General features: G+C 37.3%; 1 protein-coding gene across 1 annotated transcript in view; it reads left to right on the top strand.

Annotated features, from left to right (window-relative positions):
* Nucleotides 1-24,305, top strand: part of ulk2 (unc-51 like autophagy activating kinase 2) — a 75,198-nt gene that overhangs the window by 5,105 nt on the left and 45,788 nt on the right. The window contains exons 2-5 of the mRNA XM_004911627.4: nucleotides 5,974-6,066; nucleotides 10,991-11,032; nucleotides 21,973-22,005; nucleotides 23,541-23,577. Of these exons, the coding sequence (XP_004911684.1) occupies nucleotides 5,974-6,066; nucleotides 10,991-11,032; nucleotides 21,973-22,005; nucleotides 23,541-23,577 (205 nt within the window). The remainder of the gene's footprint in view (nucleotides 1-5,973; nucleotides 6,067-10,990; nucleotides 11,033-21,972; nucleotides 22,006-23,540; nucleotides 23,578-24,305) is intronic.

Here is a 24,305-nt window from a genome sequence, read left to right on the forward strand (position 1 = left end):
TCAAGTATTGTATCACTTCTTGCCCCTTCCAAAAGCTTTCCTACCACTGATGTTAGACTAACAGCTCTATAATTTTCAGGCTAGGAAAGGGATCCCTTTTTGAATAGTGCACCACCTTAGCACCATGCCAAACCTCAATGAATCCTAAAAAATTAAGTCAGATCTAGGCCCGTTTAGTACCCTGGGAGGAATACCATCCAGTCCTGGAGCTGTGTTTACCTTTACTCATTTGAATTTCCTCCTGAGTGAATTTTCCTGCTTCACTATTTATATTACTAGAATTGAGTCTATTAAAAAGGAAGCCTTTATTTGCTGGTTGTTTTGTAGACAGACCAAAAATAACACTTCAGAATTTCTGCTTTCTTCCTGTGTTCATAAACCAAATAACCCCACTGTGATAATAAGGATAATAAGACCCCTTCTTGCTTAATTTTTTTACTATTTACATATTTAATATAGTGATTGGTATAAGGTATGGAGTATTGTCTGACTAATTCGCCAACTGTACGTATTTGGTTATTTATCAAAAGTGTACTTACTGGTTCTGCTCCCAACCTACTATGTAAGGACAGACAGGGGACCTGTTGGAATGCCTGGATCAAGATAAATAAAACATCTAGGGGTATTATGGTAACTGGGCACAGTACATACACAATTTTGGGCAGGAGCTGCATCTGGACTAGTGCTATCAGCCAAACAAAAAGACATACAGCAATCTGCAATGCAGTTAAGTAGTTAATTACCCGATAAGCTTGTGGTGGTTACATTTGTACAGGCAGTGAACTGTTTTGGTTAGTTTGGTGTCATGGTAGGTTATGAAGTCTAATCTTCAGTCAAGGTCATACTGTTGTTTAAGAGTGTACAACACAGGTGGGCTAATACCAATGGGGAGGTGTTTTGTCAGAATTCACCTTGTAGTAAATAAAAGTGCCAAATTTGTGTAGTACAGGTATAGGACCCATTATCCAGAATGCTCGGGACCAAGGGTATTCCGGATAAGGGGTCTTTCCGTAATTTGGATCTCAATACCTTAAGTCTACTAAAAAATCAATAAAACATTAATTAAACCCAATAGAATTGTTTTGCATCCAATAAGGATTAATTATATCTTAGTTGGAATCAATTACAAGGTTCTGTATTATTTCTACATAGAAAAAGGAAATCAGTTTTAAAATTCTGAATTATTTGATTAAAATGGAGTCTATGGAAGAAGGGCATTCCATAATTCGGAGCTTTCTGGATAACGGGTTTCCGGATAAGGGGTCCGATACCTGTATCTGGAGTATCTGAAATGGAGATAAAGATGACGCTGTCCATGTAGAGAACTATTACATGATCTGTGTCAATGACCCTTAACCCTTGTATACCTTTTGCCTGTCTAATCCTTTGGGCCAGGACATCTATAGTCAGATCAAAGATGAGTGGTGATGGGGAGACCCCTGCCTAGTGCTATTTGTGAGTCTAAACTTATGAGAGAGGAAGACTGAGGTGCTTACACATGCTGTTGGGTTGGAATATAGTGCCAGGACTGCCTTAATAAGGTTGAGCCCTAAATTGAATTTGCTTAAGGTCTTCTCGATCATAACCCAGTAAACCTCATCAAATCCTTTTTTTCAGTGACCAATGAGAGTATTAACAGCATGTCCATATTATTTGGGCTACTTGGATGAGATTAATCATTCGTCTTGTGGCGTCAGGAGCCTGATTTTAACTGAAACCCTCTTTAATCGGGTTCACTAGGAAAGGGAGAACAGTTTGCAGCCTCATAGCCAAGAGTTTTGCATAGATATTAATGATGATGTTTAACAGTGCTATATGTCTGTAGCTCGGGTCAGGGGGTTTACCTTTGTTGGTGATTGTTGCTATCTTGGCTTCCAGGATTTCGGAGTGGAAAAATTCTGTCTTGCACTTCCTGAAACACAGAAAGACAATGTGGCGACATTGCTGAGAATTCTTTGTGGCATATATTGGGGAACCCCTCGGGTCCTGGTGTCTTATGGGGGCGTAGTGCCTTTACACTTCTTGGACTTCTAATAGGGTTAGGTGTGCATTCAGAAGAGCTTGTTGGTCTTGCCTCAACTGTGGCAGTCTTATAGAGTCTAAAAACTTATCTATAGCATCGTGGGTGGGTTGGGGAATGGTGGCAGCATCTTTTAAATTATACAGGCATGCATAGTAACCCATGATAGTGTCCACAATAGCTGCTGAATTGTTGATAAAGAGCCATTTTTGGAAATTGTAACTATGGAGGTCACTGCTTTAACTAATTTGCATTTGTAATATGGTTTGGCTGTTTCTGTGAGATAAACCTATCTTGTTGTGTTTACTGTGGGGTCTGGAAGTAGATTAAAGTCCCCTCCTACCAAAACCATTGGGTTTTCATTGGGGGCATATATATTCACTAGAGTATATACACAAAATAATTGCTCTCCTGTTTCAGTCTCACCATCACACCACACCATCTATAATACTTAAGTTAAGGTCATATTTAGCAATTAATTATAGCAACACCAGCTGTTTTGATTGTGGTTGAAGCCACTCTCACAATTGTATAGTTGGAGTTCTGAAGGCACATTTTTTTCCCTTTCCTGAAGTTGGTTTCTTGTACCCATATTAAATTGGGTTTTTGTATACGGGCTTCATTCCAAAGTTTGGACATTTTGTAAAGGGGAATTTTGTTCACTGACATTAATTGAGAGACATTTAATTGTGAAGGAGGTCTTAGGCATGCATTTGAGCAAATTGTTTAAATCTTGCATTGTTGGAATGCTAAAGTTGTGGTTAGTACTTGGCGGTAACAGTGTAATAATAGTTGGAAACACTAACACCGTATAAGCCTGTTTAAAGGAGAAGGAAAGGCTAATAAAGAGTTTATCTCAAGCTGCAGGCATACCTTCAGTTGTCTCAATAGTGCCCTTAAGCCCATTTTTCTTCAGTTCAGATGATCAGAAGCCTCATAGAAAAAAAAACAAAACACTGAGCTCTGTAAAGAAAATTCCCATAATGCCTCGCTCCTGCACCAAGACCGGAGTACATGCGCAGTTTGTAAGACTATGAGGAAGCTTTCTTCTGATTGACTCAGATCACACAATCCTAAGGGGGGGTAAGTTCTTAGCATTCTTGAGGGAGGGGGAGAGAGGAGAGAGCCACACAGACTATGGCACAGGAAAACACAGAGATAAGAAATCCTGTTTCTTTTGAAAGAGAACTCAGTGCAGCTTTTCTGTGAGTGCTTATGGCTGTATTTATATAGACCTTTCTGATAAAGCTTACTTAGTTTTTACCTTTTTTTCCTCCTTTAAATAAAATTCCAAGTGCAGTTCTTCATGAGACAGTCCTATTACTGATATAACTCCCCTGACATTAGAGCAATATTTCTGTAACATTTGAAATGTAAACAAATAAAAACCTTCTTGTTTGCTGTCTGTATTTTTAATAAACAATGATATAGATTATAAGCTCTTTTGGGCAGGGCTCTCTTCACCTCTTGTATCAGTTATTTATTGATTGATTTATATGTTACTCTGTATGTCCAATGTATGAAACCCACTTATTGCGGAATATGTTGGCGCTTTATAAATAAATGTTAATAATAATATAGCTTTAGTAATGTTTGTCTTGTCTCTTGTAATAGAAGCCATGTTGCTTATGTGAAAAAAAAATTGATGTGTGACTGGTTTGTCGAAGCCATTATTTTAAGAGTATTCTAGCAAATTAAGCTTGAAAGCACTGATATCATAACAATGTTAGCAGATATACTTTCCTTTGAATCAAAAAGTCGCAGGATCACTCGGCATGGTCATGGCACAATTAAGTGAAGCATGGGCGTCCGCAGAAAATTTTCCAAGGGGGGGCAAGTAAGCTAGCATCATCCTGCAACAGATAAATATATATATATATTTTTTTTTTTTTGCAGGATGATACTAGGGGAGGCTAAATATGGCCCATACACAGACTGACCTACAGCTAATGTGACACTTAGTGGATTCACTGCTGACGTAAAAAGTTAACCTCCCAACTACCTCTTGCCGTTCCCACTGACTCCCAGGGATACTGTACAAAAGTGCGGGTGGGGGTGCTTTTTTTTTTTACCCTAAAATGTTTAGTATTAGTAGTAAAAGTATTCATACGCGCACTTCTGTTAGGGGATCTGCAAACATTTGTGTTTGGGATCAGTTAGCTTAAAGGGGTAGTTCGCATTCGAATTCACTTTTATTTTTAATGGTTTTTCAGTTATTTAGCTTTTTGTTCAGCAGCTCTCCATTTGGTATTTCAGCAGCTATCTGGTTGCTAGGGTCTTATTTACCCTAGCAACCAGGTAGTGATTTAAACAAGAGATGGGAATATGAATAGTTAAGGGGCCTACTTGGAAAAATAAGTAATACAAAATTATAATAATAATAAAATTGTAGCCTCGCAGAGCAATATTTTTTGGCCCCCATTTGAAATCTGTATAGAGGCAGAAGAGAAAGGCAAATTATTCAAAAAAATTAATTAGGAAGACCAATTGCAAAGTTGCTAGGAATAGGCCATTTTATAACATACTAAAGGTTAACTTAAAAGTGAACCACCCCTTTAGATGTGTTTAGGTTAGTTTTATAGCAAGAAAGGCAGTGGGTACTGACTCCCCATTATATACAGTGAGATGCAGTCCGTATTTACAAACCCAGCACATTATATACAGTGAGGAGCAGTGGGTACAGATGGCAGATATTCAGGCCCTGGCACTATAACACTGGCACTGATACACAACATTGGCCCCACTGTAACTTACTATAAATGAACAAAACAATGACAAAAAAAAAAAAAAATAGTAAGTGCAAAAAACAACAACACATATATAAACACACAATGAGCTTTTTCAGAGGGAAAGAGTTAACTTACCCTCCATGTGTTAGGGTAGGGGATAGATTATAAATTAAACAATTTAATGTCAGCTAGTGATTCTTTAGAACTGTATAGTGCCTGTGTATAGTACCTGTGTATAGTGCCTGGGTATAGTACCTGTGTATAGTACCTGTGGGATGAAAACTGCAGCAAAAGTTGAGAGTTGGTTCTCAGGTAAAGTTACAGCTGCAGATTCATCTTTTCAGTCTTTATTTCTGTTTCCAGTTTGCAAAATCTCCCGATCCCTGTGTGCATCTGTGCTCTGATTGGTCAATTTTACTGTCTGTCAAGGAAGCTGTGCTCTGATTGGTGAATCCACAAGAAGAAAGATCCAATCGGAGCACAGCAAAAACGGGCTTGAGGGGAAAGTGCAGAAACGGAGTAAGGTTTTTGTTTTTCTTGCTACTTTTCCAGGGGGGGGCAAGTGCCCCCTCTTGCCCCCTTCTGTGGACGCCCATGGGAGTAAGGTTTTTGTTTTTCTTGCTACTTTTCCAGGGGGGGGCAAGTGCCCCCTCTTGCCCCCTTCTGTGGACGCCCATGAAGTGAAGTGACATAAGTGACCATAAATGAAGTGAAAGGGACTGGCCAGGGTGGCATTATGCTTGCATTCAGGGGAAAAATATATGTGACGGATCACCATCAAGCCGGAATCTAATCAGCTCCCTCAGGATCCCCAGTTACAGCTGTCTCAGACAGGCTTATACCTGTGCCCTATTTACCTATTAAGTAGCAGATTGGGACAAACTATGAAAAGTTCCCCCCTAGCAATGACTTTGGGTTAAGTAAGAAAACAAAAAATTCATCCAACCTAAACTTGGGTGACTGGGCCCTCTTTTTTAGTGCTGCCCTGGGCAAATGCAGAAATTCTACATAAGGGCTAGGGTTGCCAATTTTCAGGAAAAAACATTACAGAACATATAAAATCCTACACTGAGTAAGGGTGCAGAATGGGTGTGTGTGTTTATGGTGTGTGAGTGAAATATGGTGTAACAATAGTAATTCCATATTTTTGTTAATTGCTTAATTAGTAACAAATGTAGTGATTCTGAACAATTTTGTAATTTATTTTTCTTTAACTTTCTTCAGAAAACCGACTGGGAGGTGGCAATTAAAAGCATCAATAAAAAAAACTTGTCAAAATCTCAGATCCTGCTCGGTAAAGAGATAAAGATTTTAAAGGTAAGGGGCTTATTTAAAATCCTGCAGATTCTTTTCTAAAATATATGGGTTTAATGTATGTACAGGACACACTGTGGCATCTCTACAATAATAACAGACATGTCACCTCATAGGGGCTAGTTTTGCCTCCCCACCTGCTTACTCTCAATATTTTGTACCCGAATTAAAACTAATTCCCATTTAAAATGCATCTTAATATATTTAAAAGCTATTAACATCAGGAGAGGGAGAGAGCGGAAAGGGCACGATTAGAGGAAGTAGTCATAAGCATATCAAGAATATCAAGTTATAGTAGACACACCCAGAACTTGAAAATCCATGTAAGAGATATTTGAGCTGGAAATATATCCATTTAAACATATTTTTGGTCAATTTCTGCATTAAGTTTTTGCAAAGGATGACTTTATTCTCAAACCAGATCACCTCATCACTAAAACAGTGGCTTGTTGTATTGCATTAATTTATATTACACTATATTATATACTTTGCAAACTGAGCTTTCTTGCTTTTAGCAAAGGAATTTATGTTAATGCTTCTAAAATCCCCAAGATATATAATGTGTTTGAGGCTGGTTCCAGGGCCGGATTTCTATCCTGGGCGCCTCGAGGCCGCCCCTGTAGGTGTCCCCCCGTGCGCATGCGCGAATGCGCCCCCAGTGCACATGCACGAACGCGCCCCCAGTGCGCATGCGCAACGCGCCATCTCCCCATTGCGCATGCGTGAACGCTCCTTTAAACTCCCATACGGAGCAGTGGTGAGAGGTCCCGACTGCTCCGTATGGGAGCCAAATTTAAAAATTTTCCTTCCGGCGGGGCGGCATGCCGACCCTAAACTTCTGCCGCCCTAGGCCCGGGCCTTTGTGGCCTTTCCACAAATCCGGGCCTGGCTGGTTCACTGTAGGATAATAGGCTGGTTTTTATCCTGGCTATTTAGGGACAGATTTATCAAAATGTGAGATTAGAGCTAAACAGAGAAAAATTCACACACTCTCTGTTTAATCCTGTGGGATTTTTAGGCACATATTTATCAAATGGTGAACTCCAACTTACACCCATTGATAAATACACTTCTTAAAATCCCATAGGATTGAATAGAAGTTTGGTGAATTTTTCTGCGGCGAGCTCTAATATCTAATGCTTTGATAAATCTGCCCCAACCATCACCAAAGGGCTAGAATATAGCAACCAAGAGGACATAACGTGAAGGTTTTACAATGCACCAAAATACACCAGCAAAATAGCAAGTGCAATTTAGGTATATCAGAGAGACTAATTACATGCAAATATACAAAATAGATGGGAAAGTACAATAGATATTAAATGTGTTAATAGATAAGGGTAGCTGAGAAATGGTCTAAGGGCTCTGGCACACGGGGAGATTAGTCACCCGCGACAAAACTCCCTGTTCGCGGGCGACTAATCTCCCCGAGTTGCCATCAGTTGCCATCCCACCGGCAAAAATGTAAGTCACCGGTGGGATGGCACATGCGGCGGCACGATTTCGGCAAATCGCTGAAAATGCCTTGTGAGGCAACTTTGGCGATTTGCCGAAATCGCCTGCGCAGCGTGTGCCATCCCACCGGCGACTTACATGTTCGCCGGTGGGATGGTAGTTCGGGAAGATTAGTCGCCCGTGACAAGGGAGATTTGTCGCGGGCGACTAATCTCCCCATGTGCCAGAGCCCTTAAGCTTGCAGCTTGTAGCAACTGGTTGCTACAATTTTTAAAATAAATCAAGCACAAGCTTAACTTTTTGGGGAATTTACTGCAACACATTTGTCTCCTTGAGGAATACTGTTATGCCTACCAGCTTTGAATAGTATAAATTCCAAATACAGTATCAAAAATCTTTTGATATTTACTAAATGTGTCTCTTAACTAAACCAATTTGTGTTTATGCCTTGTAATGAACTGCATTCATTTGTGGTGCTCTATAAATAAGTACAGGACTGCATAAATATACAAGTCTCTTATACACGTCTGCATAATACTCCATAATTTGGTTTGCTTTCTCTCTCGTACTTCACTTTGCTTCAGTGCCAACCCCTTCTTGTGTTGCCATGGCAATGCATGAACTCTCTTCACCCCTGACAGTGCAATGCTCTAGGCAAAATGCAGATTTTATTTTAGGTATATAGAAAATCTAAAATTATTGACATGGTCAATGTAGAAGCTTTAAGAGAATCTCAGTCTGGCCATATTTCTGTAAATTTCTATATTTCATATGAGCCAAAAAAATCAAGAAGAATCCTTTAAAAAGCATTTTTGAATTGCTACCTTCTAAACTATGCCTGAGGTGTTTAGTGACATCCTGTTAAATTGTGACAACTTGGTCAGGTTGCTATGAAAAAACAGTTACTGTATTCTCTAAATATAAACATTTTAACTTTTCTAACTGCCAAACAAGAGAGTAAATAAAGAGTTGCATAGTATTTCCCCGAAACATAAAGAGGATGGTTTCCTTTCTCTATAAGACTCTCTAAGACTCTTTGTATGGCATTTCTCCCATAAATCCACAAAACCAGTGCTTGAGGTATTGGGTGGGATGCTATCCTGCTACTTTTTTAAAACAGCTACTTTCCAATACTGGGCTTCATGTTAACTTTTTTTTTAAAAAAAAAAGTGATCTTTTGCTTTCTCCACAGGATCAGGATTGCGCTGTAATTGTATTGTATGTTCATAGTAGCCATTTTATGTCACGATTGTCCTGTGGTGCAATTCTGATTCTGTGGGGGGAGGCTCAGAATGAAACAAAATGGGTCTAAGAATAAAAGAAAAAATCAGGGGAAATGGGGGTTAACGTTAATAGCAGATGACTGGTGAATGATATGATAGGGCAGGAAAACACAACATGGATGTTGGAGGAGGGAAAAATGGAATTATGGAGGGTGATGAGAGCATCAAAAAATGGTAAAAAGGAAGAGATGACCTAAAGAAAAGTGTAAAATAAATAAAGGGTTAAAAAAGAGAGGACAGAAGATGGTGTGGAGGATACAGAAAAGAAGTAAAGAAGGGAGTATTAGCAAAAAGGATACCTGAAAATAGAACAAAATGCGGAGGAGACAAGATAAAAAGGAAACTGAACAGAATATGAGGGAATAGAAAGGGTTGTAAATAAAAGAAAATATGGAAAGAGAGAAAAAGTGGAGAAGAGAGAGAAGTTAAGTGATCTACAATAAGGGCTTGAATAGAAGGAAAATGCAGAGAGCATGGAACAAAAAAAAGAGGAACAATAAATCAACAGTTTCAGAGCAGACCAGGGAACACAAGAAACATCAGCAATGTACTCTACTTGTAATTATCTTAAAAGCTGATTATTTTACAAAATTAGCACCAATTGAGAAAATGTTTCTAGGGACTGGAGGTGATCATATTCAAACAGGGGTGTAGCTATAATTTGGCCCTAAGATTAAAAGTAAAGAAGCTGGTCCATAATTTAAATGCCATTGATTAACATTAATAATGGCAATAAGTTATACTGTCAAAAGAAATCCAAAGAAATGTTTTCTATTAATTAAATCTATATTATATTAATATATGAAATGTATTCTATTCTGTGGTGTAGGTTTGTAGTTATTTCTGTATGACCTTTATTTACTGTTCAACTTACACACCCTCTTGTGCTATAAATGTGTACAGGGCACAGAAAGTACAGTACACATACACCAAATCCAAGTTAAATATTCACACGCACACAAACATACATATAAGCTGTGCAGAAACCTTCCATATCTAAGGCCATTTTACATAAATGTCCTGAATACAGCAATATAATGTATATTGGGGCTCCATAAACAAGGCACACAATCTGTACTGTAGGGAATCAACTTGTACTGTATAATGTATTTTGGGGCTCCATAAACTAGGCATACAATCTGTACTGTAGGGAATCAACTTGTACTGCAGGGAATCATCTTGTTGCTAACTTCTTGGGTAAGCATCATCTTGGCATTGTAAATTCTCTTTTCTCTCTAATGCTAAAAAAGACAGGAAGGAACATGCTGGATTCCAGCAATCTAGATGTAAATGCTTCAACTGAAAGCGCAGAGAATAGCCTCTATGCTAATAAGTAACTTAACCTGAGTGATTTATATGAGTGTCCTTGGGCTGTAGAGGACATTTTATAGGACTGGTAGATCAGTTAACTAAGAAAGTATAAGCATCCTAAACGTATGGCTTGAATGCTGTATTTTCTGTCCTAAACTTGTGTACCAGGTCAGAGGTTCAGCAGCTCTGTAAAAATGTATAATGTATAAATCTATAAAATGTAATAGTGATGAAATAGATCTTTTTGTATCTTGTTAGACAGCTAGAGATACTGCACATGTTAAACTTGCTTTGGACAGCTGGTTAAATGTAAGTTACAGGTAACTGGAAATTATTAGCAGAAATGAAGTTACTAGTCATAGGGACTGATGCTACAGGGCTGTTTTGTAATGTAATGTAATTTTTAATATAGAATGTAATGTCTGTGCTGCAATGCATTATGAATTTGTATTAAAAACTATGTTCAGTGTTATATAATAAAAAAAACACAACAACCTTAGCATAACTGAGGGTGGAATGTGAAACAGAGATATTTTGTGCTGCTGGGGTAAGATCCAGCATAGAAATTGATGAGCCAGAGTCAGAAAAATTGACTACAAACTTACTGTCAAGTAAAACTAGTAAATTGGCAGAAAAGATGACAAGGACCTATTTGAAGCATCTTTGAGGCTAAAGATCTTTATAACAAACGGGCTGGTTTGGCTTGTACACAATCATAATATACTAATATATAATATATAATATTTAGAGCCTTGAATATGAAATATTTCCTCCCACTCCCTTCTGTAAATGTATTAGGGACTGATGTGAATGATGTATAAGTTCTGTTACGTGCTAAATAAATACAGACTAATAACAGCATTTTCATTGTTTTTTAGGAGTTGCAGCATGAAAACATTGTGGCCCTTTACGATGTCCAGGTAATTTAGATCTATTAAAATAGTCATATCGGCTTAATTCACAATTAAGAAATTGACAAGGTCGATGTAAAGAGTAAAAAAAGGTGCAAAAATACTGTTTTCCCATTGTTAACTATTTTTGCAATGTGCTTTAGTATTCCGTATTTTGTTCAAAAGATATATTAGATTGCAATAGTGTTTTTTTTAAATCTATGTACAGTAGGAATTACTCACATTCTCTATATCTTTCTCCTACATTCCTGGAGTTTTCAGTAAAGCCTGATATACATGGTCCTTCCCCAAACGCTCTGTACATTTAATGGTCCCTGCCCAAACACTCCATCAGATTTTAAAAATGTGCTTCCCCCATATGTTTATATTTAAATGAAATATTTTTTATGTACCATATAACCTATGTTGCATGCAGGTTTCACACCATCTCTCTAGAATTTCTGCACATGTAAACTGTGAAAGGGGATAGGCAGCAAAACAAAGCTGCTCATTTTATAGCAGTAAGGCTTAACTGATTTCTAATCATAACATTAATAGGCTTATTTATCAGTTTTCGAGTTTGTGAATTCAAGGTTTTTTTTCTAAGGGCTGTGACACTCAGGGAGATTACGCGGCGACGCGATTTGCCAAAGTCACGAAGTTTCCTCTTTAAGGCAATTTCGACGATGGCAAATTGTGCTGCCACGTATGCCATCCCACCGCGATTTACATTCTAGCTGGTAGGATGGCATTTGGGGAGATTTGTTGCGGCGTGACTAATCTCCCCATGTGTCACATGAATCAAAAATGCATATTGAATGCTCGCTTATTTATTAATGTGATAAAGTTGTTAGAATAAAAAAAACTTGAATACCTTGATTTTTCAAGTTTACAAACAAATAATCAATCAATAATCAAATAAAACTTGAAAACTCAAATTCAAAATATGGCTTGACTTTGCCTAGGATAACTCCAAATCCAAACTTCTATAGAAACTCACAAACTTTTATATGGCGAAATTTTAAATCCGAGTAATTAGGTTTTTTGCACTTAAAGTGGACTTGTCACCCAGACATAAAAAGCTGTATAGTAAAAGCCCTTTTCAAATTTAACATGTAACCCAAAGTTATTTTTTTATTAACACATCTATACCCATTATATAAGCATTTAAAAGTCCCAGCTGCCAATCATATATTGCCTGACCCGCCTCTATGCCTAAAGGTGGCCATACACGAGGCGATTTCGCTCGTTGTGCGATGAACGATTATATCGTCAAACGATCGTATGGCGATCGAGTTCCCATACGATATGCCATCCACGGGCAACGATAATTCGGGAAAGATTTTGTTGCATCATTATCGTAAAATACCTACGATCGTACATCTACGTACGATCGATGTCGTTGCTGGCAATCGTGACATGCGCAGAGAACAATCGTTGAAAGACAAATGTCTGACACTCACACCAACTGGCAGATTTTATCGTTAAACAACCAAAATTTTTAAACCTGGCCGATCGATTTTGGGGACGATAATGTCGGCTCGTTTAGTGGGCCGACGATCGTTCGTACACCACCAACTATACGATAACTTAACGATAGCATCGGATCGTTCGGGAATCGGTCGTTTGTAAGTAAAAAATCGGTCCGTGTATGGCCACCTTTAGGCATAGGGGTGGGGCAGACAGTTACTTTCACTTTCAGCTCAGAACTTCTTAGATGTCACTGCACTTCTCACATTCCCCCTCCCTCCTCACCATCTAATTTTGTAACCAGTGCATGGATATGGGTATCAGGTCCCCCCGTGTACAGCTTGGATGTACAGCTTACCTTAATAAGTGTCCACAAAATGGAGCCTGCCTATTTTCTGCAATGTCAACCCCAAAAAAATGTTTTGCCTAATACAAGAAAAGTTATTTGTAAATGTAATTACTATTGAAAGCAGCATTTGCTTAACTCCTGGTTATGACTTTTTAAACATTGTTGCAAAGAAGGACAGGTCTGTTAGTCAGCTGCCTTGTATTACATTGTTTCGACATTCAGAGCCACCAGAGCAAAGAACAAAAAAGGACAGACAAACTCTGCTTTTAATGGCAATTATATATACAAATAACTTAAAAACCTTTACAAATTTGTAATTCATGTATATTGCAAAGTTTATTAGAATAATATTTTATTAGGAAAATTATTTTTTGGAATGACATATCACCCTGACATAAAAAGCTGGATAAAAAAGTACATTGCAAATTTAACATGAAACCCAAATTATATATTGTCTCTATGCCTCAGCCATAGAGGCAGGGCAGGCAGTTACTTTTACTTTCCAGTCAGCAATTTCTAGATGTCATTGTATTTATGTATCCTGTACATAAATGGGCATCCATGGGAAACAAGATTTATATAATATATGTAGTATAAGTAAAGTTTATTTAACTCAGCTAACATGATAATTACTGTGACAGTGACAGGCCCCCTTTAAAATTGATTTTTTCAAGGTTGCATGGTGCTATAGTTTCAACAGCATGAGCCCTCCATCTCTCTACTTCTTGATTCCATTACTTGTGATGCCTCTCAAAGCAGTGTTCTCTGAAAACCCATATACTGTAAGGCTTTTAATAGTAGGAGCTCCTCTGCATATTTGCATATAAAGGGCTAGACCAAGGACAGACAAGTGAAGGAGAAACAGGGCTTTAATAGCCAGGTCCTGTATATGTAGAAGATTGATATATGTTGTACTTCAGATTTGGAAGCATACTCCCTTGCTGGGGAACACTAAAGTTTTTCTTGTATTTTGTTCTCTTTTATGTGTTTAGTTTGTCATTTCATGCTTTTTTTTTTTTGTCAGTTCAACTTAAAATTTTAGTTGAGAAAATTCTAAGTAAAGAATGTGGAATGCACATATTTATGACCACATTTTGTTTGATGTTCTCAATACACTGTATTTACACTTTTGAAAAATCAAAATAAGCTTTCACCTTTCTTTATTTAGAGTAACTTCTACACCTACACACCTATGTTCGGGTGAAGCATTAAAAACACTGTTTAACAACACACATATTAAAGTTCTTTCTTTACCACATCTGGGTGCCCTTAAGGGCTGTGACACACGGGAAATTAGTCGCGCCGCGACTAATCTCCCTGCAATGCCATCCCACCGGCTAGAATGTAAATCGCCAGTGGAATGGCATACGTGGCAGCACGATTTGCCAAAGTCGACAAAGTTTCCTCTCAAGGCAACTTCGGCAAATCGCAGTGCCGCATATGCCATCCCACTGGCAATTTACATTCTAGCCAGTGGGATGGCATTGCGGGAAGTTTAGTCGCCCATGCAAGGGAGATTTGTCGCGGAGTGACTAATCTCCCAGTGTGTCACGACCCTAAAGCAAAATTAGAATACAGGTATGGAAGCTGCTATCCAGAATGCTTGGGACCTGGGGTTTTTCAGATAAAGAGTCTTTCCTTAATTTGGATCTGCATACCTTAAGTCTCCTAAAAAAAATATTTAATCATTAAATAAACCCAGTACAATTGTTTTGCTACCAATGGATAAATTATATCTTAGTTGGGATCAAGTGCAAGCTACTGTTTTATTTTTACAGAGAAAAAGAAAATAATTTTTAAAATATTTAAAGTATTTAATTAAAATAGAGTTTATGGAAGGTGGCCATCCCGTAATTAGGAGTTTTCTTAATAACTGGGGGGGGGGGAAACAAATTTCATACATGTAGTTTAGTTATTTATCTTTATTGTATACCAAGTTGTTTCAAATGTCGTGTATGTTGTTTGTTAAGTTCTTCTTATATAATCCCCCTGTGTAATTGTTGAATTTGCTGACAACAACAAGCTGACCTTCAGAATGTTTGAGTTAATTGATTGAAACTGTATATCTGCACCTGCAAGTCACTTAGCTGTTTCCACTATCTCAGTATATAGTAAGCATTAGCACACGTACTCCTGCTCAGATTTGGGCACATGCCAAGTTGTTCATGTTTGTCATGGGACCTCTCATAGGATCAGGGTCCTATTTTCAGACGGTGGAAACAGAAAGATATTTTAACCTGTGCTTACTGCTGGAAAAAGTCTCCTTGTGTTATGTAACCTTATATTAAATCAGTATGATACTGAATCATTATGGATAACCCACTTTCCATCTTCAATCTATCTATCTGTGTTTTAAAATACTCTTTACTTATTTTTTAAACTTTCGTAGTATTAGTCTTACAATTATATTGTAAATTAACAGATTAAAGTCCTCAGCATATATTTACTTGAATCCATAAACCTGAGGTTTATCAAACTTTTGATTTAAACCCCACTTGGAGCCAGCTTTTGAATTTTGCATTTTAAAAGTAAATTTAGTTGTAAGTGACTTCCAAATAGACATCAGTTACACATTTGCAGTACAGGTATTGGACCCCTTATCTAGAAACCCATTATCCAGATTACGGAAAAATTCAAATTTTTCCTTTTTCTCCTTAAAACAATACTATTGGGTTTAATTACTGTTAAAATAATTTTTTTAGTAGACTTAAGGTAGGAGATCTGAATTACGCTTTAGACCCATTTTCCCCAGGTCCTGAGAATTCTGGATAACAGGTCCCATACCTGTAATTTTAAAGTTATTTGTAACGGCTATTAAAAGCAATCTTTCTGTCTCCTTGCTATTCCTTGCACTGCATTGTTACAATAATATGTTGCAGTAGTCGGCTCACTTCAGCCATGACTCCTGTTCACTCAATGCATTGCATTTATTTGTGTTGCACCTTCTTATCAGGGCTGTAAATTTAAGTGTACATGGCATTGTGGGGACTGGACACATGGCTCCATCAGAGTTCCCTGATTTAATATGGGAAGCTTAAAAGAATACTAGGAGATGATTGTTTGGTATCATTCTGAATCTGTGTGTTTGGTTACCTGATGCTTGTGCAATTCTGCTATGAGCTAATGAACAAGTGCAGCCTTTATCTAATGGGCGTGGCCACAGAACGCTCACAAGCAAAGCTGGGAGAATTGAGAATAGCAGTGATGAAAGTACAGTAGATGCAGTTTAGAGCAGGAAACCATTGTAAAAAGCCAGTATTGGGAGTCACTCACATTAATGGAAACTATTCTGGCAAAAAAGGAAAAAGTGGGGGAACAGACTGACTGGTGGAACAATACCCTAAAAGCAGGTATCAATATTCCCAAAGAATGAGACAGTAGAGAATTAATTTGGTTTGCTTATTAATATACCATCCTTTTCTCTTACATCTGAGGAAATGTTAATGTTGTTTAAACATCTTTCAGCCCAAAATTGTATATATGGGTTTATAACCCCTTTATTATAAATTGAAAAATCTGTTATCTAAAGCTGTCTTGACTCTTTTAATGAATACAGATTTCAAAGAAGCAGCAATACTCCTTCTTTGACTACTTTAAAGGTGTGCTTTTTCAAACTTTAGTAGTGAAAAAGCTCACAAAAGCAAAATTCTACTCAACACCTAGCCTCTAGGCCAGTGATCCCCAACCAGTGGCTCCTGAACAACATGTTGCTCCCCAACCCCTTTGATGTTGCTCCCAGTGGCCTCAAAGTTGGTGCCCATTTTTGAATTTCTTATTTGGAGGCATGTTTCGGAGGCATAAAGGCCATCTGTACTGCTAAACAGTACCTCTAGTAGTCTGCCAGTCCACATTGGGCTACTAATTGACCAATCTAAGTCCTTATTGGTCACCTACTTGGAAAGGTTTTGTGCTTGTGTTGCTCCCCACCCTTTTTTCATTGAAATGTTGCTCACAGGTAAAAAAAGGTTGGGGATCCCTGCTCTAGGCCATCACCCCTCCATTCTCCAAACATGTAACAGTCTACACCTTTTCGTTTACCACACCATATACCAATCTCCTTAACATCTATATTTATCCTCTTTCTCATGTTTTTTTCTTCATTATTTTAACTTCTACACCATTGGGTATTACTAGATTCACAGGACACTGTAATTTGTTATTTTCAATATTTGAATACATCTTACCATTTACCCCATACTCAACACAGGCCATGCCCTCGATCTGGCATGGCCATTGCTAGCAAGACCATGGCACACATCCTCCCAAAATCCACCCACCTTTGGCTACTGTCCCCCCATTGGAGCTGCCTTACCTAATAAGGGGCTGATATATGATCATTTGATTTTAGAGTTCAGATATAAAGAAGCCAGGAAATGTAACATCATAATAGATTTATTGTTGTTGACAGTTAATAGTTAATAGATTTCAGGTATTGTACTGATAAAGGTTCAGCTGTCATTGATTATATCCAATGCAAATATCACTTGAAATAAATAATGTTTTGTGTTTGGCATCGTGCACAGTGTGACCTTCAGTTTGTCACAATAAACATTTCCATTTAAGTGTAATAATTACCAGGAAATTTCATTGGTTTTATTGCTTTAAATTGCTTGTGTAATACTTTTTTTTTGTGAAGCAGCAAGAAAATTTGTATTAACAGGTATAGTTTGAACTCTGACCAAAGAGGATTAAATATCAGAATACAAATTGTACCCATTTTTTCAGTGAAAAAGTTGCTTTGTTAAGGAATCTGTACAACAGCCCTGTGCATAAAAAAAGTTACAGGAATTTGATTTAAACAGTTTCTTTAATGCTGAGTCAAGTGAACTGTTAAAGGAACCCTGTGTTTTATCTGTATGATGTGTATGATGTAAACATCACAAAGATCTAAGTACACTGAAGTAAAAGAAAAAACAATGATAACCAGTTCCAGGATTTGCGTAATGTGCATTTACTTTCAATGGGGCTGAATTTTTTAGAATCAATCTAACTAGTGGATCAATTCACTAGATCAGTTCAGTTAATCTACTAAATATCAACACTGCTATTTATCATTGTTAAAGCCTTACCAAAAAAAGCTGTCACATCCCATAAAAGGCTATAGGCAGTGGTTTTTAAAGGACACCATAATCACTAGTCCCATTACTAGGCTCTTCTGCAACTTGAAGCCCATAAAAAAGGGAAGACATCTAAAATCTAGTTTTGGTTCTCTTTATAATGATAACAGAACATTCTCTAAGTCCCTCTTGTGTAACCCTCAACTACCCCTTAACAAAGCTGCTCTTATTCGCAGAGCACTGTAAATAAAAAAAGTCTACTTATTTTCTAGGCCTGACAACAATTTGGTCATAATGGAAAGTATGTAGTGACAACTGTGTATTAGATTCATGTTGCTTTGTAATTTATATAAACTGGCATAATGGAATTTCTAAACTAGCCCTTTCAACATGTCTGTCACTGACCATTGGTTACATTTGTATTTCATTAGAATAATACATCTACCTTACCCTTCAAGCACTCTGTTTCTTTCTTTATTAAGTCACAAAATCATTTCTTCACTCCATATCTCTGTTCATAAAAACTTGTTAGTTTACATGAATAGTATTGAAAAGTTGGCCTCAAAGGTGAAGTATAAAGGTACCAAATGTTCAAGGTCCCTTTAAGAAGCCATGCTGGACAGAAAAGCTTCCTAAATTTCCAGAACATCCAGTGTAGGTATCTTTAAGGCTGACTATAGACCTAAAGCCCTAAATATCCTACAGGGATTACTACCTTAGCTCCTACACCTTCAGCTATACTAGTTCTGTAACAATATATGATACAGTGAGTGGCACAGTGACCACTGCATTGTATGACACAATTGTCCTTGTGATTTATGGTAAAGTGAGCCCAGTATTTTGTGAAGCCATGGCCCTAATAATATATTACATGTTAAGCTCCACTGTTGGCCCAGAAATATATGGTAGTGGCACAGACATTAGATGACAGTGAATACAGCATTTTTGACACATTGACTGCACCATTTCATGACACAGTGGCCCCAGCAACATGTAAAGGCTTAGAAATATATGTTGCAGTGACCAACTGAAGAGTGGAGTATGCCTGACACTGCAGAATCTACACTGCATTATGTATTTATATAAAGTATGTCACTACACATTTAGGGCTACAGGCCCTGCTTCATTTGTGAAAGGGCTGCACACTGAAAGGTGCTGCAACACAAATAAAAATAAATAAATAAATATTAATTGCAGCATGATTCTTGAGTTTTAATCCTATGTTACTAAAACAAGGGCAGAGATATATCTGCCTGAGAAATAAGAAACATTTTAGGACAGTGGGGACAGAGAATTCTGGATATGATGCAGTGACCCCAGCATATCTTTTTTCCAACAGAGTGGACCCAGCATTTTATAACAGAGTGTCCCATTGTTTCATAACAGTGTCCCAGCGTTTTTATGATGCAATGTCTTCTGCAATATATAACTGATTGGGCCCAGCAACATGTGATTTAGTCACTCCAGCATTTTATGACACAGTGGCACCAGCATTTGATATATTTAAAGTGATACTGACACTAAAAAACTAGACTTCAAAATATTCATCAAAGTCCAAATGAGTATGAATGAGAAAAAAATAAATTTTTTCTAACTTTTAGAACTTTGCGTATTTTCTACGATATTTTGGTTAAATTACGCAACTTTTTTGTGCTCTGCACCAAGTCGTTGTGACAAAATCGTATTTGTCGCAGCGACTACAAAAGTTTCGGAATTCATTCAAGCTTCGGTATCTTGACTTTCTTTGGCCAGGTTGGAGCTGCAGAGTGCCATTGAGTCCTATGGGAGGCTTCCAAAATCATGCATTGAAGGTTCAAAGTTAGAAAGGTTTTCGCGACGTTAACGCTCATTCGGATGCGAAAATTTAGCAACTTTCGGATCACACCACAATATTTTTGTACGGCCACGACACAAAGCTTCGCTCAATTAACACACATCAGAAATTATCGTATTTACTCTGAATTTTTGCTAATTGTACCTTTAAACATCTAAAATTCTTAAATGTGTCCCTAAAAGTTACCTATAGGTCATGTTGATAATTTTTCTCCAATTGAGCTGCTTTTTTGTAAGTAATTGTTGACTGAAGTTTCTAAACCTGTTTTGCCAACTTTACTGCCCCTTCTCAACCTGTCAGTTATAGCTGCCAGTGCTAACACTACTGCTGCACAAATATGGCAGCCCCCTCCTTGAAGAACACGGGGATCAGAAAGGTAATATAAAAGCACCAGGCAAATACTTTTATGTCTAAATGATAAATTTTGTGCAAAGACAATTTTAAGATTGTTGCAAAAAAGGTTTAATTTCTGGTGTCAGTATCTCTACGTTTTTCAGTGACTTCACTGAAGTCACTGGCCCCAGTGTTTCATTAAAGAGTATCCAAGTATTTTATGGGCCTTACTGCTGAACATCAAAAGCTATGTTGCTTGTCAGAAATTTAATGGAAAAGGCTTATTTATTAGGGGAAAAGGTAAATAAAATTTTTCTGGATGTATTTTATTAACTTTCTGACAGCTGCAAAACTTCATTGAATGGTCATTGGGTTTAGATTGATATCTAGGTTTATTGAGTTTCAGTACGACTTGCTGGATTCACAGTCGAAGTAGTTATTATCTTAAAATCTCCATGTCAGCTAATTAAAAAATATTCTAAGAATGACCAAAGTTATTTTTAGTTATTTATGAGTGTAATCTATTCATGCAATGTTACATCGCCATAAATTCTTGCTTGTGACGCCTGCTTCTTTGTAGGTCTGTATCATATGACTGGTTGGTTCACTGCACCTCTTTTTTTCCATACATGATAGATACCTACTTCTTAGGATCTAGACACTTGCTGGACTGTTTTCAAACACTTTAAGCCAGAACAGTAACTAGAACTGTAGCCAGTGTATAAGCTGCACTGAACAAGCCCTTTTATATTCTGAAGTGCCTGCTACCCTAACAGCTGCTTTCAAAGGCTGCACTTTTTCTTTTCCACTTCCTTCAGAAAGATTGCTTTTTCTTAGAAGATGTTTTTCTAGGAATTCAAGCATAGCTGAGGAATCTGGGCGTTTATATTTGAACTGCTTTATGTCTCAAAATGTGCTTAGAAAGTGTGTACAAATAGCAGTCCACATGTAGCTGTTGTTTGTTGCCTTTTCTTAGTTAGCCATATCATTGGGAAGTATATTTTCCAAGGAATTAATACTACTCCACAAGTTACGCTCTGACCCTGCCAGTCTTGTGATTGCTTAAAGGAACAGTAACACCAAAAAATGAAAGTGTTTTAAAGTAATTGAAACATAACGTACTGTTGCCCTGCAATGTTAAAACTGGGGTGTTTGCTTCAGGAACACTACTATAGTTTATATAAATATGCTGCTGTGTAGCCATGGGGGCAGCCATTCAAGCTGGAAAAAAGGAGAAAAGGCACAGGTTACATAGCAGATAACAGATAAGACACCATTGTATTCTACAGAGTTTATCTGTTAGCTGCTATATAACCTGTGCCTTTTTTTCTTTTGAATGGCTGCCCCCATGGCTACACACCAGGGTTTATATAAACTCTAGTAATGTTTCTGAAGCAAATACACATTTTTTACCAGTGCAGGGCAGCAGTCCATTATAGTTTAATGTCTTTAAAATATATACAGTTTTTGGTGTTACTGTTCCTTTAATAAAGCCAGTACAGGTTCAGATTCGAGTCAGTTCCAAAATCTTTTGGTTCCTAATTGGATTCCTGGAAAAAAAGGGCCAGGGTTTGGCCATATCCTGAACTAAATATGGATTTGGTACACCCCAGCAAGAATCAAAACTATGCCTCCCTGAGCAAATACGGCAACTTTTTCAGTTTTAAGTTAGAATTTAAAAGCCAAGTAAACACTTATGTTGCTAAAAAAATCAAACTCAAATTATTAGCTTTATATTTGTCTATCTTATATAACATCAAGTTGTGTTATTTTCTTGTAGACAATATTTTGCTATAAGTTACCATTTTTTTATACCAAAAAAAAAATAATTGAATGAAATCCTGATGGTGATCTTGAAATTTTTGTAATCGTGTCAGTGTTGTATTTTATCCATAGAACTCATTATCTGTATTCATGTTTTTTTTAGGAAATGCCCAATTCTGTTTTCTTGGTTATGGAGGTAAGCATTTTTTATTTATTTTTTAATTAGTTTTGTAATACTGTTTTTACATTACAATTAATTTACAGTTAGAGTGGAACTGTCACTGTTATTATAAAAAGCTTTATAATAAAAGCCCATTAAAAATTTAACATCAACCTATTTTTTTATTATAACATACATACCTGTTATTATAGTATTTAAAAATATCAGCTGTCAGTCATGTATTGACTGCCACACCTTTATGCCTCAGACATAGATGCAGGGCAGACTTTTATTTTCCATTCTGCACTTTCTAGATATCACTGCACTCCTCACATTACTCCTTCATCCTCACTGCCTATAATTGTGTAGCCTATTCATGGGAATGGGTGGGGGCATCGAGTCCCCCATTCTGGGACATAAACAAGATTTTGGGATGATACAAAGCTTGTCTTAATAACATTGTCCACAAAATGGCATCTACCTGCTTGCTGTGGTTGTGAATTTCAAGACTGAAGGAAACAAGATTTAAATACTTTATACAGTGTCAGTAAAGTTTATTTTGCTGGAGTAACTTGATAGAAAAGGATGAGGAATTATAGGCTGGCAGGTTTGTTTTAACGAAAAAAATGGCTATGCTGACAGACCTTAAAGGAGAAGGAAAGGCAAAGTCACTTGGGGGTGCCAAAATGTTAGGCACCCCCAAGTGACTTAAATCGCCTACTTTTTACCCTGGGCTGGTGCTGTTCTCTCCTAACAGGGAGAGAACAGTGCTTCATCCTTCCATCTTTGCTCGCACATGCGCAGTAGAGTGAAAAGCCGAACTTTAACAGAGAAGTCGCCTTTTCACTCTACTGCGCCTGTCGTGTAGTCCTTGCAAACGAAGCCGGAAGGAGGAAGCGCTCCGCTACAGGTACCTTGGGCTGGTGCTGTTTTCTCCTAACAGGGGCACCAGCCTGGGGTACAAGGTAAGTGTTTAAAGTCACTTGGGGGGGGCCTAACATTTTTGCACCCCCAAGTTACTTAGCCTTTCCTTGTCCGTTAATAGTTTTACTCTTTACTTTCAGAGGGTTACATTTACTTGCAGTAAGATGCATAATTCAATTTTCATCTACTTTCAACTACAATTACATCATACTTTGCCTTTTGTTGGCTTCTTGGAGGGGATTATAACACAGTTGGAGTGCTAAGGGAGGTGATATGGAAGGCTGTAGCAAGCCAACCAGCCAGTCTGAAACTAAATGATGTTTAGTTTAGTTTTCTTACTGTCTTGGTTTTTATAGGAAAGTGTTTGTTGTACTAAGAAGGTTTCTTATAGTAATCTAAAGTAGAAAATGTAATACCATGCCTCTTCTAAGCTCCCCTGTTACCTAATGTTCAGCAACACTTTCTTCACCTATGACTGCTGCAGCTATGTTGTAGCTGATGTGCATTTAGTTGTTTTTTTTTAATGTTTTCATTTAATAAATACAAATGGGAATTGGAATAAAGTGTAATTGTAATGACATTTTTTAACAGCAATGTCCATCAATATTTGTGCATAATGAAAGTAAATTGTGTTCTGTTTTTAACAGTTTTGCAATGGTGGAGACTTGGCTGATTATTTACAAGGTAAGTCTGTCTGGCTCCCACACAGCTAACTTGCTAATACTTGCTGGCAAATTCTCCCTTTTTTAATCCACATATTACACATGCAACGACATTTAGTTTTGAGAGGCTGGTAACTGGATCCTGTTGTTTTCACAGTTTCATTGTCTTGGCTGTTGTGCTGCTTTTGTTAAAGCCACAGGGCACATTCTACATTTAATACAGTACATAGCCTGCTGCCCATATTTTAATACAGCATCCTGCATTTGTCCTTTAAAAATCAAAATAGAAATAATTAGAAATGGTACATTACATTAAATGCTTTAAAAAGAGGCCCAAAAACGATTATTTTTTTATAAATTATATTTCTTTAGAAATATTGCATTTTAATGGAACAGTAATACCAAAAAATGTGAATGGTTAAAAGTAATTAAAATATAACATACTGCTGCCCTGCACAGGTAAAAATGGTGTGTTTGCTTTAGACACACTACTATAATGTATATTAACATTATATGCAAGCTATGCTATAGCTATGGGGGCAGTAGGGCAAAAAAGCCACAGGTTACATAGTGGATAGCAGATCAGCTGTGTAGAATACAAGATAATAAAAAGGTCAAATGCAATTCATGGCTTATACAGAAATACAGACTGAAAACCTTTTTTATATTAAATAGGACATTTGTCCTAAGAAATTGGTTGTGAATAACAAAAACTTTAAATATAAGGAAATTTATTTTCACTCTAAGACA

This window comes from Xenopus tropicalis, chromosome 2, assembly GCF_000004195.4.
Source record: "Xenopus tropicalis strain Nigerian chromosome 2, UCB_Xtro_10.0, whole genome shotgun sequence".
Lineage (NCBI taxonomy): Eukaryota > Metazoa > Chordata > Amphibia > Anura > Pipidae > Xenopus > Xenopus tropicalis.